The 22,618-nt window shown below is 37.8% G+C and overlaps 1 protein-coding gene and 1 long non-coding RNA gene across 2 annotated transcripts; one reads left to right on the top strand and one right to left on the bottom strand.

Moving 5' to 3' along the window:
• Positions 1-4,682: 4,682 nt before the first annotated feature.
• LOC120108244 (E3 ubiquitin-protein ligase ATL31-like) lies at positions 4,683-5,775 on the top strand (the record flags this gene model as incomplete). Its single annotated transcript, XM_039121823.1, is given in 3 exon segments — positions 4,683-5,433; positions 5,436-5,459; positions 5,462-5,775. Coding segments are annotated over 3 exon segments (1,089 nt in total), but the record flags the coding sequence as incomplete, so codon positions are not given.
• Positions 5,776-15,587: 9,812 nt separating this feature from the next.
• On the bottom strand, positions 15,588-20,325 carry LOC103695611. The gene is made up of 3 exons (XR_005509689.1): positions 19,923-20,325; positions 19,601-19,767; positions 15,588-16,178 (listed from the first exon to the last, which is right to left on the bottom strand). It is a non-coding gene; the product is annotated as an uncharacterized LOC103695611 (long non-coding RNA).
• Between the last annotated feature and the right edge of the window lie 2,293 nt (positions 20,326-22,618).

The raw sequence follows: 22,618 nt of genomic DNA, 5'->3' as shown, positions 1-22,618 counted from the left end.
AAGGCTCACCAACCACAACCTAACAAACAATTGTTTTTCGGGTTCACAATCAACCCAGTTGTTTTCCCAAAGGCTCACCAACCACAACCTAACACCGTTGGTTTTCCCCTTGGCTCACCAACAAACCTTAACCCCTTGATTCAATCCCTTGATTGAATCAAGTTATAAGATATTAGAACACGAATTTAAAACAAATCAAAGCTTCTTAAACAAGCAAATACAACAATATAAACAAATAGGTAAAGAGAAGCCCTCAAACAAGTTGTGTAGATGAGGAAACTCGGCTTCTTCTTTACTTGACCCTCTTCTGATTTCGCACGAGGTAGAGGATCACTGAGGCAGCACACAGTTGGAGAGAAGCTTTGGAATTCACTCGGATGCTCTTCTTCTCTCTATTTTTGCTTTGAATGGCCCTTTTGTGCTTATGGGAGATTTCTCTTGTAATCTCTTTGAAATCTCTTCCCTAAATGTTCTCTCCCACTTCCATACCTTCTCCCCTAGCTCTCCTCTTGATTTTATAGCTTTACATGTCGTGGAAACAGAAATCTAGCTGTTAGAGACAAAAATAGAGCCGTTGCGCACAGTCTGCAACTCCTGACAAAGTTTCCGTTGGGATCGGAGTCGACTCGCGCGATCTGGAGTCGACTCGGCTGTAGCAGGAGTCGACTCATGCTTTTCTGGAGTCGGCTCGGCAACTGTTCCAGATTTGAATTAAAGTGGTCTTCTCGACTGGGAGTCGACTCGACTTAACCCGGAGTCGACTCGCCCAAATCTGGAGCTGACCTTGCACTTTTGGAGTCGGCTCATCCAAGGAATCCATAGATGTCTTCTTCAACTTGGCTCACTCGAGTCGACTCGTGAATTCTGGGAGTCGACTCGGCGCTCAGAGGCCGAACTTCCGATCTTCTGTCTTTTGGCTCGTTCAGTTTTGGAGTCGACTCGAACTGTTCCGGAGTCGACTCGGCTCTCAGTATCCGAAAAATAGTCTTCTGTCTTTTTGGAGTAGCGCTGCCTTGGAGTCGACTCGAACTGTCTTGGAGTTGACTCGAGTCTCAGAGACAAAAACACTGTCTTCTGTCTTTTGGTGTAGCGCTGTCTCGGAGTCGACTCGGGCTTTGCGGGAGTCGACTCGGCACTCAGTGTCTGAAATTGGCTCTCTGACTTTTTGCCTTGTATTTCTCTGGGAGTCGACTCTTGCTTCCTTAGGAGTCGACCTGCCAACCATTGGAGTCGACTCGAGTTCCTCAGGAGTCGACTCGGCTCTCAGGGTCCAAAATAGCTTCTCTGTGTTTCTGCCTTATTACTCCCTGGAGTCGACTCGTACTATCCAGGAGTCGACTCGAGGACTATTCTTTTGGATTTTCCTTTAAATTTGCTCTTCCAACTTGAGTCCTTTGAACTTGAAACTTGGGTCAATAAATTGTAGCTTTCTTCCAACTTTTCTTGAGAGCTTTGGAGGCCTTCTTGTGTTCTTCCAACTTGCTATATTCCTTGCAAAATAACTATTTTCTCCTGCAACCAAAGTTAGTATTTATACTTTAAGGTTTTGTGATCATCAAAATCAATCTTTAAATCAATCTTTGGATCATCAGGTCGGATCCAAGTTATACATGGACCTGTCCCGATCCGAATGGCATGTTGGGTTAAAAATTATAGCCATGGACCTGACCTGATTTGACCCGATCTTCTATTGGGTTGGATCTGGGTCCAAATTAGGATCCGAATAAAAAACCGAGTCCGATCGGGGTCATTTAGACTCGAGGACCGGATCCATTTGTACCCTTAGTCTTTAGGCCAAAGCCTTAGGCGACCACCTTAGTCGCCTAAGAGTTAAGCCGGCCCTAATTTAGATTCTCTTTGTTGACCTGATTTATATGGATGGGATTTGATTGTACCTATCCTTGATCAAACATGAACTTTTTGCAGCCTTACTAATATTACCTTTTATAAGAAGCCTCAAGTTCAAAAACTCAGTGGTGGCATTCTCACCATTATGCTTCCTTTTCTAATCTTTTTTTCTTTCTTTGGGTGACTGGGTCCATGGCTGGTAAAAAAAAGGCTACCTCCAAGTTATGCCTCCTACTCAATAAACCTAAAAGTTTTGTTATCCTAATTATAAATAATTTTTATGATGTAATACTAGCTAAAATTATATATGCAACTCATTACAAACTTAGTTAGCCATGGAATCAAAGTGCTAATTGAAAGATTGCTATATATTATAATATTAATTGATATATTTATAAAACCAAATTGTTAACATAAACTGGAGCTAGTTATCTAGGAATTAAATCATGAACACAATAAGAACTAATTGCATCTACTTAGTGTGGATAGTGAAACGCCGGTGAGAGCTGCCATGTAGCCCACGGCTGACCAATCAAATCCACCACATGGCCAATCAGAGAGATGTTATCATGCCCGGACCCGATCCGTGACACGGCCGTACTATTGCCGACTACCGCATCCCGGACATTATAGATGCATGAAGAGACTTTTAAATTTTAAACTCTCTCCCCAACTAGCGACAGCTTGGCTACGATCGTGAGAGGTTTCCATAATCACACAACAATGAGTGAGACCATGGGCTAAACACCTAGGCTTAATTTCATAAGAGCTTGCCATGAAGCCCATAACCGACCAATCAAACCACCACATGGCCAATCCTAGGGATATGCGGAGAGACTTTCAAATTTCAAACTCTCCCCCTGACTAGCGATAGCTTGGCTACAATCATGTGTGGTTTTCACAACGCACGATGAATTAGCCAAGATGCAGGCTAAACTCTGGGTTATAATCTTCAGGACACGCAATTCTTACCAAAATTGGATAATTGAGTGCCCGATTTTTGGTGATATACCGATTCTTCCTATATAAACATCTCCTGAGGTATCCTCTTATAAGTATTTCGAGCTCTAAAAGTGCTCTATTATTCTCTTTCATACCGCTCTATCTCTCTCACAATATCTCTGTTGTTCTCTAAGTGTTAGTCTATTTAGGCATCAGAGTTTCTTGCGGACACTCACTAGCAAGAGAATTTTCCATTTTATTATTCAAGTCAGATCCTACATCAGAGCAAAGTTCGAAGCAAATCTCTGCCATTTAACGCTACATCGGGGAACGATCGACATAGAGCTATCACCATCTGAGTACAACAACCACTAAATCGTCATTGTAGAGCGAGCAGTGATCTTTAGCTAACTTTCTCGATCATAACAGCCAATAGTTCGAGCACTCTAGTTTCTTAGTCAGCTTGATGCCTTGGTCAGGCTGATTTCCGATGTATTTGAAACCATGCATGTGCCTTGCAAAATTTGTGAAATGAAGCCAGTGGGGCACATGAGTTTGGTTTGGAAAAGAACCATACTCTACTTCAAATTGTCATCATGGATAACGTGATCAACATTGACTCGTTTTGTCAATTTGTCATGAACCCCTATTAAATTCAACTTGGATGGTGGCATCATTAGATTAAATTAAACATTGTTGGGAGTTTTGTTATGTAAAATAATAAATCTAATTTTACTTATAAGATTTGTAATTTAGTGCATTTTTTATGCACAATCCAATGCTTTGCATGTTATTCACAATCACACACACACACACACACACACACACACACACACACACACACACACACACACCACACGTATATGACTTCCAACTAATGTTGCTGGTATTAAAGCAAGCATTGCAGGGGAAAGCCCGCGCTAGTATTAAGAGCATCTAGTACTGATCCTCCGTAATCAGAAATAATAGGAAGATATTTACTGAAATCAACTCCATTCATTAAAATGATTACATAGCAAAAAGAGATAACTTACCAAAATTTGGTGATATATAATTGAATTTTGAATTTGAATCACCATAACCTGGCCTTATTTTGTTTCCCGACTTAACCATTAAATACATCAAATAGCTGCATGCCTCTAGTTTGCACACCATTTGAATTCCGTCATTATCTTAGGACTCGTTTGGTTCAAAAAAAAAAATGGTTAGCAAAAAAAAAAAAATTGTTATTTGATTAGAATTTCAAAAAGAGAAATAAAAAAGTAACATGTTTATTAGAAAAAATTTTTCATATCTATAAAAAAAATATGAAAGAACTACTCTCAAGCCATCAAAATTTATAGATAGGATCTTTTCTTTTATTAAAAGTATAATAGATATTGCACACAATTTTTTTAGAAAATGCGCCACATTTTTATGGTCAATCAAATATTTTCAGGCAATCATATTCACATGATTCAGCTTTTTCTAAAAAAAATTTTAGTGAAAAAAATTCTTTTTACAAACCAAATGAGCCGATAAATATTGCTTTGTAGGATTGACTAAAAAAGAACAACATTTTACCTCAAATTATTCCAAAGTCTCCATGCCCCACTATTAATCTACCTATCTATGCCCATCCTTTAACAAATGCCACTTGAATCTAACTTTTATTTAGATAAATATGTAGATATTATTTTGTGAGCTTCCAATTCTTACAAATTCTTTTATTTGGATATTATGTTTGTGCAGAAAATAGTTGAAAGTTTTTCTTTTCTCCTTCCAGACTTGTACCAGTTTTTAAGTTGCGTCTTTTGACCCACTTTCCCGTTTCCTCCCTTCCTACTTATTATCCCTGCCAACTCCACTTCCCGACCCGTTATTCTCTCTCGCGGTGTTGCCGGCTCCGATGAATCACCGCCATCCCAATCTCCGCCCTTGTTCTCCTCCTTCCCTTGCTTCTACTCACCCCTCGGTGCTCAATCGCCCAGTCCTCCCCTTCCTCCGGCCGCAACAACGACGACGACGACGACGACGAGTCTTATTTCAACACGACGAATTACAACGGTTCGATGGCGATCCTGATCGTAGTGTTTATCATCGCGTTCTTCATTACGGGGTTTTTTTCGATGTATATCCGGCGGTGCACCGGCAACGGCACGGAGTCGGGCCGCGTTTCCGTGCGCGGCGGCGCCGGGTGGGGGCAGGAGGGGCTGGACCCAGCGGTGCTGGAGACGTTCCCGACGCTGGTTTACTCGGAGGTGAAGGGGCTCAGGATCGGGAAAGAGGCGCCGGAGTGCGCGGTTTGCCTCAGCGAGTTCGAGGACGACGAGACGCTCCGGCTCCTCCCCAAATGCAGCCACGTGTTCCACACCGATTGTATCGACACCTGGCTCGCCACCCACGCCACCTGCCCGGTCTGCCGCTCAATCTCGTCCCGACCCCGACGCCCCACAAACCCCCGCATCCAATCTCCAACCGCCGGCGCCGGCGGCCGTGGAGGGGACGGTGGTGGGGAGAGGGCGGATGCGGCGCCTGCGGAGCAGGTGGAGATCACGGTGGACGAGGAGGCGGCGGAGATGGAGAGGAGGGAGGAGGCAGCGGAGATGGAAAGGATCGGAAGCCGGAAGCGGGCGATGCGGTCGAGGTCGGGAAGGCGGCCGGCGAGGTACCGCGGTCGCACTCGACGGGCACTCGGTGGTGCAGCCGGGGGAGAATCTCGACCGGTTTACTCTCCGACTGCCGGAGCACATCCTGATGGAGATCATCGCCGCCGAGAAGCTCCACCGGTCGACGAGCTGCGTCGCTTTCCCGACCGCCGGGGAAGGGAGCTCGCGCCGGGGATACGGCGGTGGTGGAGGGAGTGGATGGGAGGGGAGTAGCCGCGGTGGGAGGAGCATCCGGCTGGGAAGGTCGGGCCGGTGGCCGTCGTCGTTCTTCGTGAGGACGTTCTCGGCGAAGATTCCTTTACCGTGGAGGAGGGGGGCATGCGGGAGGGCTCCGTGAAGAAGGGGGGATGGGGAGGGATCCACGAGGGGGGAATCCGCTTCGCGCCGTGGCTGCCCTTCGACTGCTCGACGGCGGCGGGAAAGGCCGAACGCGTCGCCGACGAGGCGAATCGTCCAGTGCCGGCACTCGCCCGGCAGGTTTTGACCGCAATCGAATTTTTTTTCCTTTTCCAAATTTACTACTTCACTATTTGTATTGATAAATCAATTTAAATAACACAAGGGGGACCACTGGGCGGCGTAAGAGCGCGAGAAAAGATATGGTGCCGTTTGGACTCCTTCGGTTTAGAAGAAAGATGTGCTGCCGCTGAATCTCGGAAACGAGAATCGGAATGCAAGAAATGCGAGCTGAACGGACTTGGCCGAGAGATAAGAAAATGCTATTTTTTTTGAAAAAATATTTATAGGAAGCCTGTTTATCAGAGAGTTCCAATAAAAATTTCCAATGTCTAAGGATAGAAAGCAGCCGTATGAAAGAGAGAGATTTCAGTATAATTAAGTTCTCTATGAACAATATCGCGTATTTGAGTTGATGTGACGTGCATGGTCGCCAACAATAGCCAGTCGTACGTTTACGGTGTGAGCATCGGTTGCCCATAATCGTCAGTAGGCACGTGTCAATTGACTCCTTGGCTAGTCGACTCCCTTGGCTAGGATCGAAGTCACTCACTTCGATTTATGACCGAGGTCGAGGAGGCCGGTTCGAGATGGAGTGCCCAATATTTTTTCATTAAGGTGTACTAGATTTTTTTTCTTTTTTGTAGAAATAGATTTTGTTATTCAATGGAATAATTCTTGCTTCATCCATTAGATATATGTTTTTAAGATTTTTTATTTTTCCTAGTGATGGCAACTTTGAAGGTGGTTTCTAAGCGGTGGCTAAGATTTAAGAATAGACCGGAGAAAAATAAAGAGAAAAGAATGATGGATGACAGTGGCAAATAAGAGAACGAGAAGGTTTAATTTAACATTATATAATGACTTTTCAATGGAATGTTGATGGCATATTTTAGGTTGGAGATTGCAAGTTTACCATTTTCTAAGATGTTTTGACATGTAATTAACTATTTCAAGCTAGTATTTTAAGGTCAATCAGATGGACCCGGCCGACTGGCAATATCTTATCCTACATGAATCGGGTCTACTTTAAATTTTGATTTTTCTTAAAAAATTAAGTAACTTGACCATTGACTCACAAAATATATAATTATTACAGGAAGTGCATGCGTATGTTGTTGAAACACATGGAATAAACCTATTTCATGAAAGGGATGTTCTCGAGCTCTTCATTGGTAGAAAAAAATTATTAATCCATCCTGTTTCACCTACTGTTCACTACATAAAGTTTTTTTATTGATTTGATCCACGTCATAGATTCTTTTTAAGATTCTAGTTATTGATTTGTAAATTATATTTTTCCTATTTATAAAAAATTAAGATAAACTTATATGTATATTGTTTGATGCTAATGTATATGTGTGCTTATTTTTTCATTACAAAGTCAGTTATGAGAACTAAAAATCTCCCATTTTTATGATGCAATATTAAATATTATATACATAAAATTATTATTCTCTATTTTTTATATTTTATAATTGCAAATTTTTCACTATTTTTAATAATTAATTAATTAATAGTGCGATAGTTCAAGAGTCGAGTGGTTGATAGGCTCACCCTTGATTCAGATTAAATCTGATCATGGGGCGGGCTTGGGCATAAAAAATACTAAATTTTACATAAATTCAGTCTAAAACCTAATTAAAAATGAATAGAATTTATACCTAAGGCCCAACCTATGATCAGCTCTAACCCAGACAACTGAAACAGGTTGGCCAGGTTCCACAACAATGCTATGTTGCTGTAAACAGATTCAGGTACAATAAATGACAATGTTTTGTTGTGGATGATGATTATAATACTTCAACTAGGGTTCTCCATATGCGTGTGATCCTGGAAACTTAAGTATTCGATGGAGTCGCTCCTCAGGAAGGTGGGAAGGATGGTTTAGGATCGAGATGTTATGAGAAAATTAGGAAAAAGAAATTGGAAGAAAAACACAATTGCAGTAAAAAGTTGACCTTGTACTTTTTTTTTTGGGTAGAAAGTTCGCATTGTACTTTGAGATAGACAAGTTACCACCTTGATAAAGTTACCCAGAAAGTAGACAGGTTTTCACCTAGAAAGAAAACAAAAGAAAACTTAAATGAGCTTTGGGCAGCAGAGCCACGAGAAAATAAATAGGAATGAAACAGAGAGAAAAGGATCGATGATGTGTTTCTATGTGACTTTGTTTTATATCGCATTTAATCTATAATGAGTTATAAAATGAGAGCATATAAGCACCACAAGAATTTTTAACCTTTTTAATATGGGACTATTACTCTCAACACATTACATAGAGGTTTCGGTTGATCCTATCTAAAAATCAAAGCTTTTATATGAATAGATCCAAGAGTATATAAGCACTATAAGGGTTCTCAACCTATCCGATGTGAGACTATTATTTTTCAATATGGTGGATGGAGAGTGGGATCTTGTTGATGATTAGAAGGAAGGCAATACTGAACAAGAAATAGAGAAACCAAAGTCATACACTCTTAATTAATCAACTAGAATGATGAATTTGGTTAGTTAAATCAAAATCCAAGAGAGGTTATAACATATTAGGTTTCAAATATCGTGTAGGATATGTGTCAGGGAATATGTGTAATGTTGAAAAAATTAAATGCGCATGCGGCTTTTTAGGCCCCATGCGCGTTTGCCGGTGGAAATTACGTGAGCCAGCGCCCGCGGGTGCTGGCCGCTTAACTACCGTGGATGCGTCCGCGGAAGGCGCGGACATATCCGAAAAAGATCAAAAAAGCCTCTCTAAACACCTCTATAAATACATTTTGATTTTATCTCTTTTGGGACACGAAAAATTTAAAAAATACCAAAAAAAATCTAAAAAAAGTTCTTCCTTTTAGCCACTTCTGATTTTTATTTTTGCAATTATATTCAGTTTATTTTATTCTTTTATTTTGTTCTTCGTTGGATCTACAAGTCCGATCGGGTTCGATTTGGCTTCTTCCGAGACGTACTGAAGAAGAATTTTAGGGTCGTCGTATCTCTGAGGAGGATTGTCGGAGATCCATACATGGAGGCAAACACTTCTTTAGAACAACGTCTATACGCTTCGACCTGCCTTCAATCAGGCTATTTCTCTTACTTTTGTTTTAAAATTTAATATTAGTGGATCCGTAGGATTTGCAATTTTATGATTTGAATTTATTAAATGAATAGATTTATTTTGTGCTAGAATAGATTTCTTTTATGATTAAATAGATTTATTTTGATACCGAATAATATATATATATATTATATTCTCTTTAAGAATTTTTATTAATTGTAATTATAGATTTATTTGCTTAGTTACGTGATATATTGCTAACAATCTAAAAAGTATTTGTTTATTTTTTTTGTTAGTAATATATAATACAGTAAATTATTCTAAAAAGGTAATAGTTTGTTTAACCTCCAAGAGATTTATCATACCTCCATTTGGACTTCTCAAGGAGTAATTTCTAGATCCCATTTAAACAAAAAACTCGAAAATTGGTTAATACATAATAATTAATTCATTGAATTGATTTATTAGATCTCAATCAATTACTCTAATAAGGTAATAAATTATATAATTCATTGAATTGGCATTTTAGATCTCAATTACATAATTTAGGATGGATATCTCGTATCCGAAAACTAGCAGTTCGCCCCGTCAATCCTCCAGGACCCAAATAACTCAATTTTCGCCCATGAACGATTTGTGTCAATGGATTAGTTCGAATTTGCTAGCACAAAATTAGTAATCAATTATTCTAATAAGGTAATAAATCTTATAATTTATTGAATTGATATTTTAGATCTCGATTACAATATTTGATTTGCTGGCACAAAATTAGTAATCAATATTTTAATAAGGTAATAAATCTTATAATTCATTAAATTGACATTTTAGATCTCAATTATAATATTTGATTTGCTAGCACAAAATTAGTAATCAATTATTCTAATAAGGTAATAAATCATATAATTCATTGAATTGACATATTAGATCTCAATTATAATAATTATTTTGCTAGCACTAAATTAGTAATCAATTATTACTAATTCAAAAAATTCAAACGAAAAATTCAAAAATTAGTAATCCATAATAACAAATTTAAGTTTGCACTTAGATTTTTCTAAAAATTGAATTTGTATGATTTCTAGTGACTATATCCACTAACTAATAATGTCAAAGAAAAGTTTATCAAAAAGGCATACGTGCCTAAAAAAGGCTGGTACTTAAGTGAGCCTAGTGCTCTCCACCGATCTGGAGTTGATCTGGCTATTATTATTTTTGGATATATCAACTAGTCATTCAAAATTCAATACAAATTTTAGTGCAATCTTTTGACATAAACTTTTTGCCTTCACTTAGATTTATGTTCCTTCTCTATAACCTTGAACCTATAGCCTCAAGCACTAGTAATCACCTTAGTGCCAAACCTGAAAAATTTGATAGCCATAACTTTAGGAAGTGGTAGAACCAAATGCGGTTCTGGCTCACCACATTAGGGTTGATCTCAGCCATAGGTGAGAACACTACTGAAGTTGATAACGGATCTAACCCAACTACTTCACGACCTGCTACTCGCCAAACTGAACCTTCTGCCTCCACCAGCACACCCTCTAGGATACCTGATGAAATAGACTATCATTGCATCCGTAGAATCCTAGGTGCCCTCTCTGAAAGGTTGTATGACATTTATTACACAGTCAAGAGTGCCAAAGAACTTTGGGACACCCTAGATAGCAAATATGGTCTTGATGATGCTGGGGTAAAGAGGTTCAAGGCCCCCGACTTCAATAACTTTAGGATGGTGGACTCAAACCCTATGAATGACCAAATCTATGATTTCGAAATCCTGATCCACCAGCTTAGAGCCAGTGGAACCTGTCTGATAGATAAACTACCTAATTTCTGGTCTGGTTCTGCTAAGATCCTAAGCCAAACCCAAGGAGGTCGTACCCTAACCAAGTCTTGAACTCCATTAGGATTGAAGAGCAGCACAGGCTCAGGAGTAAAACCTCTACTGGACACAAGAATAATGCTTATAATGTAGAGGCTAGAAAAAATCAAAACCGACCCTTCAAAAATAAGCATTACAAAAAAGAAGCCCTACAACCCTAGAAACCCTAATCACCACAATAGAAAACCTACCCAATCCCAGGAGCAAAAGAAGAAGAAAGAGGAAAGTGGTGTTCGTTTCTGTTATGTGTGTGGTCGGATCATCCATTTGGCTCCCCAGTGCTTCTATAAGAAGACTGCACCTCTTTAATCCAAGAAGAAAGATCCACACACACCCAGTGCTCAAGTCAACATGGTGACTTCTGGCGCTGGCTTCTCTGAAACTGCTTTCAGGTCTGTTTCTTCACTCCTGAAGTTAACATGACTTTACAAGCACTTGATTGGTGGATTAATACCGAAGCTGGTATTCACATTTGTTCGGATCACTCCTAATTTTCTTCTTACTAGGTCTCAAGTGGAGGAGCTGTGATCATGGCAAATAGCTCGGAGACGCGTGTGCTAGGAGTGGGACGTGTAGGCTTAAAGCTTACCTCTGAAAAAATTCTGTCCCTGCATGGCGTCCAATATGTTTCGGTCGTTAGGAGAAACCTAATTAGTGATTTTTTGCTTATCCAGCAAGGCTATCGTCTTGTTTTTGAGTCAATAAAGTTGTAATTTCTCATGGTGTAATATTTATTGGAAAAGGATTCCAAAGTGAAGGATTGTTTAAGTTGAATGTAATAATTTCTTCAATAAATGAAAATTCTTTGATCATGAATAAAGAATCTCCTTCTATTTGGCATGGTAGATTAGGTCATATAAATTAGAAGAGGGACTTCCCGAATGACCGTACCGGAGAATTCTCGCGCCCTTCTTTATCTCTAAAGACGGGGTGTCCTACAATTAAAAAACTAATAAACCTAAATTTAATACCAAAAAGTGATCTTAAGAACCATGAGAAATGTAAATTTGTGTAGAAGCTAAACTCTCTAGGAAGCCTTTTAAATCTATTAATAGGGATTCGGATCTATTAGAGTTGATCCATAGTGATGTTTGTGACTCTGATAGAACCTCTAGGGAAGGTAACAGATACTTTGTGACCTTCATAGATGATCTGTCCAAGTTCTGTTACATCTATCTAATTAAAACCAAGGATGAGGTGCTTAGCAAATTTAAAATTTTTAAGATCGAAGTTAAGAACCAACAGAAAAAGAAAATTAAAATTCTTAGATCAGATCGGGGAGGTGAATATACATCTAATGATATAACTCAAATTTGTGAAGATCATGGAATCATTCATGAAGTGACTGCTTCCTATTTTTTCCAATCAAATGGAGTAGCAAAAAGGAAGAATATGACTTTAATTGATATGGTTAACTTAATGCTTATAAGCTTAGGAGTACCAGAGAATTAGTGGGGGAAAGCTTTAGTTTCAGCCTGTTATATCCTCAATAGGATTTTCTCCAAAAATAATGACCAAACTCTATATGAAGTTTGGAAACATAGAAAACCTAATCTTAGCTATTTGAATGTGTGGGGGTGCTTGGCAAAAGTGAAAATACCTGATTTTAAGAGAAAGAAAATAGGGCCTAAAACAATGAATGTCAACTAGATCAGTGATACCTTAGATGTTAAATCCACCACAGGATATGTCTTTCTTCTAGGAGATGCTGTTGTGTCTTAAAAATCCACCAAACAAATCTTGATATCTAGGAGTACCATGGAGTCTGAACTGATAGCTTTAGACACCACTAGCACTGAGGCTGAATGGCTCAAAGATCTACTAATAGACCTTCCTGTAGATGAGTCACCTTTACCACCTGTCTTCGTACATTGTGACTGTAAATCTGCAATACATAAGTGTAACCAAGAAAATACCAATGTTAAAATTAATAGACACTTAAAAGTGTGTCATAAATCATTAAGATACAAATTGAAAAATAACATTATTGCTTTGAATTTTGTAAAATCAGAAAATAATTTGGCTGATCAGCTTATAAAAGATTTGTCTAGAATAGTAGTTTTAGAGTCGTCGAGGAAGATGGGGCTTAGCCCATAAAAATAGATCACCACGGTGGGAACCCAATCTTAAAATGTTCAATGGGTAGAAACAAACCGGAGTGTGACTAAGAGCAGCACTGTTTTATGTTTTCCTCATTCCTATGACGCTAGTGCTCATAAAAGCAAGCGGTAGGATGAATTTGTTTATATAACTCTTAATAAATCCGAGACCTAAGAGGCAAGAGCTTCCTTACAAGCTTCCTTGTTAGTTTCCTTATTAGGACTCACCTATATGTGCAGTCTTAAGGCCGTGATTATAAAAAAATGGGTGATTTTCTAAAAAGCACATAAAAGATACCTGCGCATGGTCATATTAGCGCAACCCGCTTAGAACTTAGATCGAGCTATATTATGTGTGCTGTTAATTTAATCGAAGCCATGGACCGAGATTCAAGGTTAAGACCACCTCCTCAACAGATGTAACCATTGTCACTAAGTGAAGGTCCAAACCGAAAGGTACGTACACCTATTACATAATATAAGATATCCAGCATTTTATTTTGATTTTAAGATTATTTAAAAATTAATTTTTGTGGGGGATTGTTGAAAAAATTAAATGCGCACGCAACTATCTGGGCCGCGTGCGTGTTTGCCGCTTAATTACAACAGACGTGTCCGCAAAAGGACCAAAAAGTTCCCCTAAACACCCCTATAAATACTCCTTGATTTCATCTCTTTTAGAACACGAAAAATTAGAGAAAAATACCAAAAAAATTCTCGAGAAAAGTTCTTCCTCTTAGCCACTTCTGATTTTTATTTTTGCAATTATATTCAATTTATTTTATTTTTTTTATTTCATTCTTCGTTGGATCTGCAAGTCCGATCGGGTTCGATTTGGCTTCTTCCGAGACATACCGAAGAAGAAGTTTAGGATCGTCGTATCTCTGAGAAGAATTACCAGAAGATCCGTACATGGGGGCAAATACTTCTTTGGAACAGCATTTACGCGCTTCGACCTGCCTTCAATCAGGCTATTTTCTCTTACTTTTGTTTTAAAATTTAATATTAATGGATTTGTAGGATTTGCAATTTTATGATTTGAATTTATTAAATAAATAGATTTATTTTGTGCGAGAATATATTTCTTTTGTGATTAAATAGATATATTTTGATACCAAATAATTATATATATATATATATATATGTATATTATATATATATATATATATTATTCCCTTTAAGAATTTCTATTAATTGTAATTATAGATTTATTTGCTTAGTTACATGATATATTGCTAACATGTACATCTATCAAATCCATCTCCAACCACACTTGAAGTCTTGATTCTTTAGGGCGCAAACCAAGGTATGATTCATGAGTGTAGACCAAAATGTTGTAGTTTGGACTTGGCAGCAATCACAAAATAGTAGCTTGATAATGTTTTTCTTCAAGTGATGCTGGTGCACCCATTGTAAACAAGAAAATGGAAAGAAATTATTTAAGTACAAACATCCCTTGGAAGAAAGTTTTAAAGGAATGGGCTTAGCACCCAAGTAATTACATATAAATGTGATTGCCTATGGATAGGCAGGATCCAACTAGGTCTAGAATGAGCTGGACCTGACACATTTAATTTCATGCCATAAATTTACACTCAAGCTTAACCCACTAGCTAATTCGTTGCGCCAGTTCCACAGCAAAAATTTTTAAGACCTATGATTCATTCCAATAGATCAAGGTCAAACATGATTCAAACTCAAACCAATGCATTAGGGTTCCAAATGATCTATTTAGATTGGGTTTTTTGCTTGGATACCTTTCTAAATATCAGATTTTGCATGACCTTTCAAAATTGATATTTGCATGTATACCCTCATAAAACACTATGATTCATTCCAATAGATCAAGGTCAAACATGATTCAAACTCAAACCAATGCATTAGGGTTCCAAATGATCTATTTAGATTGGGTTTTTTGCTTGATACCCTTCTAAATATCAGATTTTGCATGAATACCCTTCCAAAATTGATATTTGTATGTATACCCTCATAAAACACTTATTTTGGTATTCTACCTTTTTTTATTCTTGTTTTTGCATATGTACCCATGCCATCTAACACCATTAAAAACTTAACGGTTTCAAATTAAAATGATTAAAATAACCTTAATGGTAGACGTGCAAATAGAAACATTTATAAGGGTATACAAGCAAATAGCAACTTTACAAGGATATTCATGCAATTTTGGATATTTAGGAGGGTATATATACACATAAAGAATCCTAGTAGATGGAAAGAATTTCGATACATTAATTAATATGATAGCCTTCAGAATTCTGTATTTATTAGTTAATAACATAGCTTTTAGAATCTCACATTTATTAATTAACTATAGCTTTTAGAATTTTGCATTTATTGATTATTGTTATAGCTGTTGGGAAAAGGAACATACCTTATGCCACGAGTGAGCCTTAATCTATCTTGCACATTCTGTTTTATCAATCTGTTTAAGCTTAATGTTTTTTTCTTCTTTGAAACTATGTTGCTTAGCTTTAGGATTAAATATCTACAATGCATTTGATTGTATATCTTCTAGGTTTCACTTATTGCATGTGCATCTCTACATTGCTGCAGTGAAGAGGCCGGTTAACCTCTCTCGGTGCATCGTCACTTGTCAAAGGATGTAAAATGGTCGAGACTTCAGACCTCTTCAATGTGGGATTGGAGAAAGCCAGCAAATTAAATAATGTAGAAGTTGCATGAATGGAAGTTGGGTACTTGACATATAAATATATATAGCAAACCTAATCCCATCGCCATGTTGTTGGGAGAAATCAGGTAACTAGCACTAGGAAATCTGTTACTCTCTTGTCCGATGCTCTTTAATGATTTTTGTTGTTTCAGTAGGATGCCTTTGATGATTCGGATTTGGTACAGTTCACCTTGTTTTGGGCTTCCATTCTGAACATAACCTTGATTTGGTCATAGAATGAAACCAACAGATGGTTCTCTGTTTCAGTGCTTTGATGGAAATGGCATTGCTGGCATATGACACCCAACCTTGTGAACTAGAATATAGTGTAGATCACCACAAAATGAGGCAAACATCATTAACAAAAGAATGTTGCACTATTTGTGAGAAACCAGAGATAAGGAATGAAAGGATTATGTGTAACATGGGAATCTTGATAAATTACATTCTTTTGTTAAAGAGATGTTGGCTGAAAAAATATATTTAATAAGATAGTTTGTGGAGATATTAATCTCCAACATAATCTCCACTACTCCAGCAAAACATGTGATCAAATCTGCAATTAGCAAAAAAAATGAAAAAGAATAAGTGTGAGAATTAACTTTATATCAACTAATAAATTATGTTTAGTAATAATGCTAAAAGTGATCCAAATAACTTGAAAGTAAATAAGGTATAAAAGTTTGGATAAGTATATCCAATCATATACCAATCAAGATTGTGGGTAGGTATTATCTTCTCCAACTAAAGTTTCCATTCTCTTATCTTGCTTGCGGGGTTGTCCTTTGTTTCTTTTTTCTGTTGGTGCTATATGCACTGCATGTGTGTCTCCTGTAATTGACACTCTTCCTCTTGAACCAATTCCCTTAGGCCTGCAATATTTCAATGATAAGCAAGTGATAAAGGATAAACATCATTAAGTTAGAGTAGTGCTATATGTTACCTCCCAAGCTTCTTCGGTACAGAAGAAGAGGATATTGAAGCTTGAGATTCCTCCATTACTGGATTTTTGCAGGTCTTTGCATGATGCCCGAGCTCACCGCAACGCTTACATTTGTGCATCTTCTTCGATGTATTCTCATCTGTACCCCTAATTCTCTTCTTTTTAGACCTTTCTGGAGATCTTAGACTGAGCTTAGGAGGCAATATCTTGTATCCAATATCAACTTTTATCCATTGGGCCTTGTCAGGTAATGGTCCAATTTCTAATGCATAGGCAGTCTTATACTTGGCAACGGTGAAGTACTCTGAGACATAATTTTCCAAATTTGCACATCTCATCTACAAATAAAAGCTGTAGCATGCACACAAGGAATGCCTGACATCTCCCACAGACGACAAGAACACGTTTGTTTATTTAGAATTACTTCATGCCTTCATTAGTCTCAATTACTTATGTTCTGTAATCACTGATTCTATAAACATTATAATCACCTAGCTTAAGACTGATGCCTCTTGCATTTTTCATTACCACAGGAACTAAATTTTCTTTCCAGCAGGCGGCCATTCTTTTCACCATAATTTTTTATCTTACAATATCTAATAAATCAAGAACTGGCCTATGTCTAGCCTTAGAAATCCAAACATTGAATGACTTCGAAAGGTTGTTTGTTATATAGGAGCACTTAACTGTGATGCCAAATTGAGATCTACTATATAAACCAATATTTTCAGCATTAAGATACTTGAATGCCTCCAAGTTGGCCTCCTTAATTTGATTGATGATATCGTCATGTTGGACTTTTCTGTATGCCTTTGCAGCTCCCCATAGCTTAATTTTAAGTCAGGAGTGTCTCATACATTTTCTATGTTCTGCTTGGGGGTATATATGTTGTACTGCTTCTTCCAATCCCTTTTGTCGATCTGATACAAGTACAGACCTTCTGAAGTTTGAATTGATTCTTTAAGTGCCTTTAAAAACCAAGTCCAGTTATCACTATTTTCAGATTCTGCAACACCAAAAGCAACTGAAAACAAACCATTATTTTCATCAAGTGATGTAGCAGCCATCATTACACCCCCGAACTTTTCCTTTAAGTGGCAACCATCTAGGCCTATGAAAGGCCTACAACCAGCTAAAAAGCCTGCACTGCAAGCACACAGACAAATAAGAAAGCGATGGAAGTAAGGCTTATCACCAACCACATCTAGCTTTAGCTTTACTACACTACCTGGGTTTTTTCTCAAAAGCTCCTCCTTGAAATCCTCCATTCTCTCAAAAGAATCTGCCCAATTACCATGAATCATGGACATGGCAGGCTCTTTTCCTCGCCAAACTTTGTGGTATGGAAGCTCGAGATGATGGAATTGCAACAATCTCCTTCCTAGCTCAATAGGCGATAGGTCACCCTCTTTTCGTAGCCAACCAATAATCCTATCATATATCCAAAATTATGTAGCCATCTTGTTGCCACATTTGTTTATAGATGAGAACATATGAGGTTCCTTTAATTTTTTAACCTACACATACAAACAGAACAATATATTAATACATGCAATATTTTTTCATAAGCATTGTAATGAAAAGGTAACATATTTCAACCATGATACCTGAAATGTATGACCATCGCATAATAATGAAGCATGAAGCCTCCAATTACAAGATTCATCTTTGCAACTCACTATCATTCTATCGGGCTCACTTTTGAGAATTCTTACGGCAAATTCATTCAATATAGCATACTGACTCAGTGCAACTTTGAACTATTCTGGACTTGTATATTTTGCCCCTACGGCCATGGTAGGATTCTCAATGTCCATCTCATATGTCTCTCCCCCATAGTCTATGATATTTTCATCATCATCATCAGAATCACTATTATAAATACTATGATAGTTACTCTCAGAACCATAAATTTCAGTATCTGTTTTCTGCTCGTCTGGAAATAAAGTTTCATCATTTACCCCAACAAAGCCATTATATTCAATAGCAGTAGCTAAGATATCAATGCCTATTGTAGCTAGATGCTCACTATTGTTGTGCCTTTGGTTCTCTCTTACTTCATCCACTCGAATCTCTTCTATTGCAGTTGCAGTACTTCTACATGTTTGAATTTGATCTTGGTTGTCTAGTATTGATTGAGAAAGTTATATAATATTGGCCTCTTTTGTAACAAATAAGAAGCACTCTTTCAAATGCTTGTACTCCTCAAACAAACTCATCAATTTCTGATCTGTGTCTAATATTATGTAAGACTTAGGCGTTAAATGTCTAATCACATACCAAATCTTTATGGTCTCTTCAAGCTTTAAATTAAAGGTATGCACTATATCATTATATAGGTCCTTATATCAATAACAGTCAACATCAACTATCCAACTCTTTTATCTCCCAAAGTAGTACTTCATTCCTGTAGAATTTTTAATCTTCTTAAAATATCCTCCAAATTTCACCTTCAATTTGAATAGTTGTTTCTCCATTTAAGAAGTTGTACATTGAATAAATAAATATGCATGATATAAATTGTAAGAGAGAGTGCTTATCAACCAAAACTATGCTAACAAAATAAAAAAAAAGGAATAGTATATAAACATCATAGCCATACTATGTTTCGGCAATAAAAAATGGGTGATACTTCACCTTTCTTACCATCAAATAAAGTATATAGGTATGCGGTTAGAAACTAAAAAATAGAACTTCAATATAGGTTCATAGTGAGAGATAGAAATGAAATAAAATCAGCTACAACAATTATTATTGTTCTTCTGACACTTGCAATCAGCATTACAATATCAAGGTTGAGCTTCAACAAATAAATCATGATACTGTTTTGACTTCAGATTTATGTTGAACTCATTGCCACAAAGAACTTGTTACTAACAAACCAGTATTACAATTACATAACTGAGCCTCTATGCATCACACCCAGTATCACATCAACCTGGGCCAGATTCGTCATAAAATACCCATCAGTTTAACCCTGGTTGGATCATTAAAAAGAGGCGGGGCAAAATAAAAATAAGGGCAGATTGATGTACCTAGAGCCAAACTTTGAGGTTGATATTGTTGTACTGCACTCTTTTGCTGAATCAGAGCAAAGATAAAGAATCTACTAATCGGCAAAGTTGAAATCTCAAGAATCAAAGGGTGAGAGGGAGAAGACACCCTTGGAATTTTGAAGACTACTTTCCGTATTTAGAACCAACTGGAAACAAAAAAAGGGAAATCTATAATACTTACAGATCCAAAACAAAGAAGGACTTCAAGAAAGATGGCTGTGGAGAAGAAGATCGTGATCGCGACTACTTTCTGTATTTAGAACCAACTGAAAATAAAAAAAGGGAAATAGATAATACTTACAGATCCAAAACAAAGAATGAATTCAAGAAAGATCGCTGAGGAGAAGAAGATCGTGATTGCTGTTATCCCCCATGATCGTTGTGGAGAAGAAGATCGTGATCGCGACTGCTTGTCCTATTTAGAACCAACTGGAAACAAAAAAAGAGAAACAGATAATACTTGCAGATCCGAAAAAAAGAATGAATTCAAGAAAGATTGCTGTGGAGAAGAAGATCGCGTTCGCTGTTATCCCCTGCGATCGTTGTGGAGAAGAAGATCGCGATCGCAATCCTGCTCGCGGCTCGCGATCGCCATCGCCTGCGGGTTCGTGGGATCGCGAGGGAGATTGACCGTGGGATCAGCCGCAGGATCGCGATCGCGATTGCCTGTGGGATCGCCCGCGGGATCGCGATCGCGATGCCAATTGCAGAGGAGAGAAGGCGGGGATAATGACGTCATTTTCAACATTTTATTTTATTTTTTATTAATATAAATATAATTTATTTTAACGGTGTTAGAACAACCGTTAGATTAGGGCATTTATATAATAACAGTGTTTTATGAGGGTATACGGGGAGGGTATTCATGCAAAATCTAATATTTAGAAGGGTATCCATGCAAAAAATTTTAAGACATATGATTCATTCCAATAGATCAAGGTCAAACATGATTCAAACTCAAACCAATGCATTAGGGTTTCAAATGATCTATTTAGATTTGCATTAATAAGCAACCAAGTGGAACATGCCGATTCTTGTCTCTCTACAATCATTAGGATCTATTTATATACTTATTAGGCAACCAAATCAAGCATGTATGGTGTCATCTCTCCATGAGATAATTAATTAGAAAGAAACCATGTGGATCATGACCATAACAGATAGTTTCGGGATCTGACAAGATCCTTCCTTTGGACCTAGTTTGATTCCTAGACAAGCTGGGATGGATCCTACGGTAGTTAGGGTGCCGTCCAACCTATCTAATGATACAAAACCTATTAACCATGGTATTCTATTGTGTCTAGAACCTACTTAAGATGCAAGACCTTGTTCTAGATGACTTGGTGGTTATATAATCAAATTCTAGAAGCACCTCACGAGTTCTAACCATTGTAAGAAACCCTATATCACTATAAATACCTCTTGTAAACCATTCTTTTTATCCTAGAATCAATTTATTGACTTTTGAACCTCCCTTTGAGCATCTCTTTGGAAGTCTGACTCTATGTTGCAGCAAAATGCGACTTCGAAGCAGCTCTCCTACAACTTGAAGGATTCCCTCTTGTGGCACAATTTTAGATTGCCCTGCAGAGTTCAACTGGTCAAACCGAAGGGTTTGGTCAGTGAGACAACTGACCAGTTAATCGTAGATTTAGTCTTGATTTTAGTTATTTTAGATCAAGTTTCTTAGGAGCTTTTTCAGTATTTTTGTTGCTTACACAGTTATGTAAAATCTCAACAAAAAGAAAAAATGATTTTTTGCATAGATACCCTTCTAAATATCGGATTTTGCATGAATACCTTCCAAAATTAATATTTACATGTATACCCTCGTAAAACTCTATTATTGTTCAAATGCCCTGGTTGTTCTAATGAAATTAAGAAAAATTATTTTTATATTAATTAAAAATAAAATAAAATTTTGAAATTATATCGTGATCGCGATCCCGCGACTCGGACAAGGTGGTGCTCATGGACTGGAGGGACTCGCACTTGGGCAACGAACCTTACTTGAGGCATCGGAACGACAAGCTCCTGACGCTCTTTTATGCCATGCCCTTCGACTCTGATGCTCCTAACCTCTTCCTTGCTTGGATTGGAGTATTCATGCAAAATATCAATTTTGAAAGAATATTCATACAAAAAATCCAAAAAAATCAGATATTTAGAAAGGTATCCATACAAAAAACTCAAGAAAAAATATATCATTTTATTTTCTTCTTTATCAGAGAATAATTCCTACATGGAGTAAGAGAGGCTTTATTGCTCTTGCTGGGCTCGTTCTACACATGTGGAGCACGAGAAGTTGTCTTTCACTTGCAGGTATTTTTGTCCAATCTCTTCTCTAATTCACACCATCCCTTGATACCTAGCTGGTGCGATCGCACCAAGCATTTGACCAAAGAATTAGAATGGTTAGAAAAATTAGCGAAGGGAGGCAACACTACAAAGGTCACATAATCTGCGATGGGGACCAAGTTAGGTATCACCGAGGAAGAACTCTATTTTTCCTCTCCTCGCTGTTGGGGGGACCAAACTCTGTAAGTTATTCAATATATTGCACGCAATTGAAAAGAAACACCTTAACGTCATAAGTTGACTCTCCATTTTTCTTCCTTTTAATTTATTTACTGTAAATGATATACTTCCAAACCGGTTATAGCTCACCAGAAGGACCAACCAATTAAAACACACTATGGTGCCAATACATGGTAGATTGGGAGCGGCCACTGAGCGAGCCCAGCGCTATACCGCTGAGCTTGCATATCAGAAGCTCCCATAGTTGGCTGCATCCTAACAAAATAATCTAGTGATCATTGAGATCCCATTGATGTGACAGGTGGGATGTCGTCCGCATGCGAAGCATTTACATTTGATGTCTAAGTTGTATTTTGGCTAGTGACTTCTGGTCAACTCACGTGCCCTAATTATCTGGTGGTAGGTAAACTCCTCCACCAGCTATACATAAAATAGTAGGGGGCAGAGGAGGTAAGCAAG

Source organism: Phoenix dactylifera, unplaced genomic scaffold (genome assembly GCF_009389715.1).
Source record: "Phoenix dactylifera cultivar Barhee BC4 unplaced genomic scaffold, palm_55x_up_171113_PBpolish2nd_filt_p 001237F, whole genome shotgun sequence".
NCBI classification, from domain to species: domain Eukaryota; kingdom Viridiplantae; phylum Streptophyta; class Magnoliopsida; order Arecales; family Arecaceae; genus Phoenix; species Phoenix dactylifera.
The sequence above is the reverse complement of the archived record's forward strand: the minus strand, read 5'-3'. Positions and strand labels throughout refer to the sequence as shown.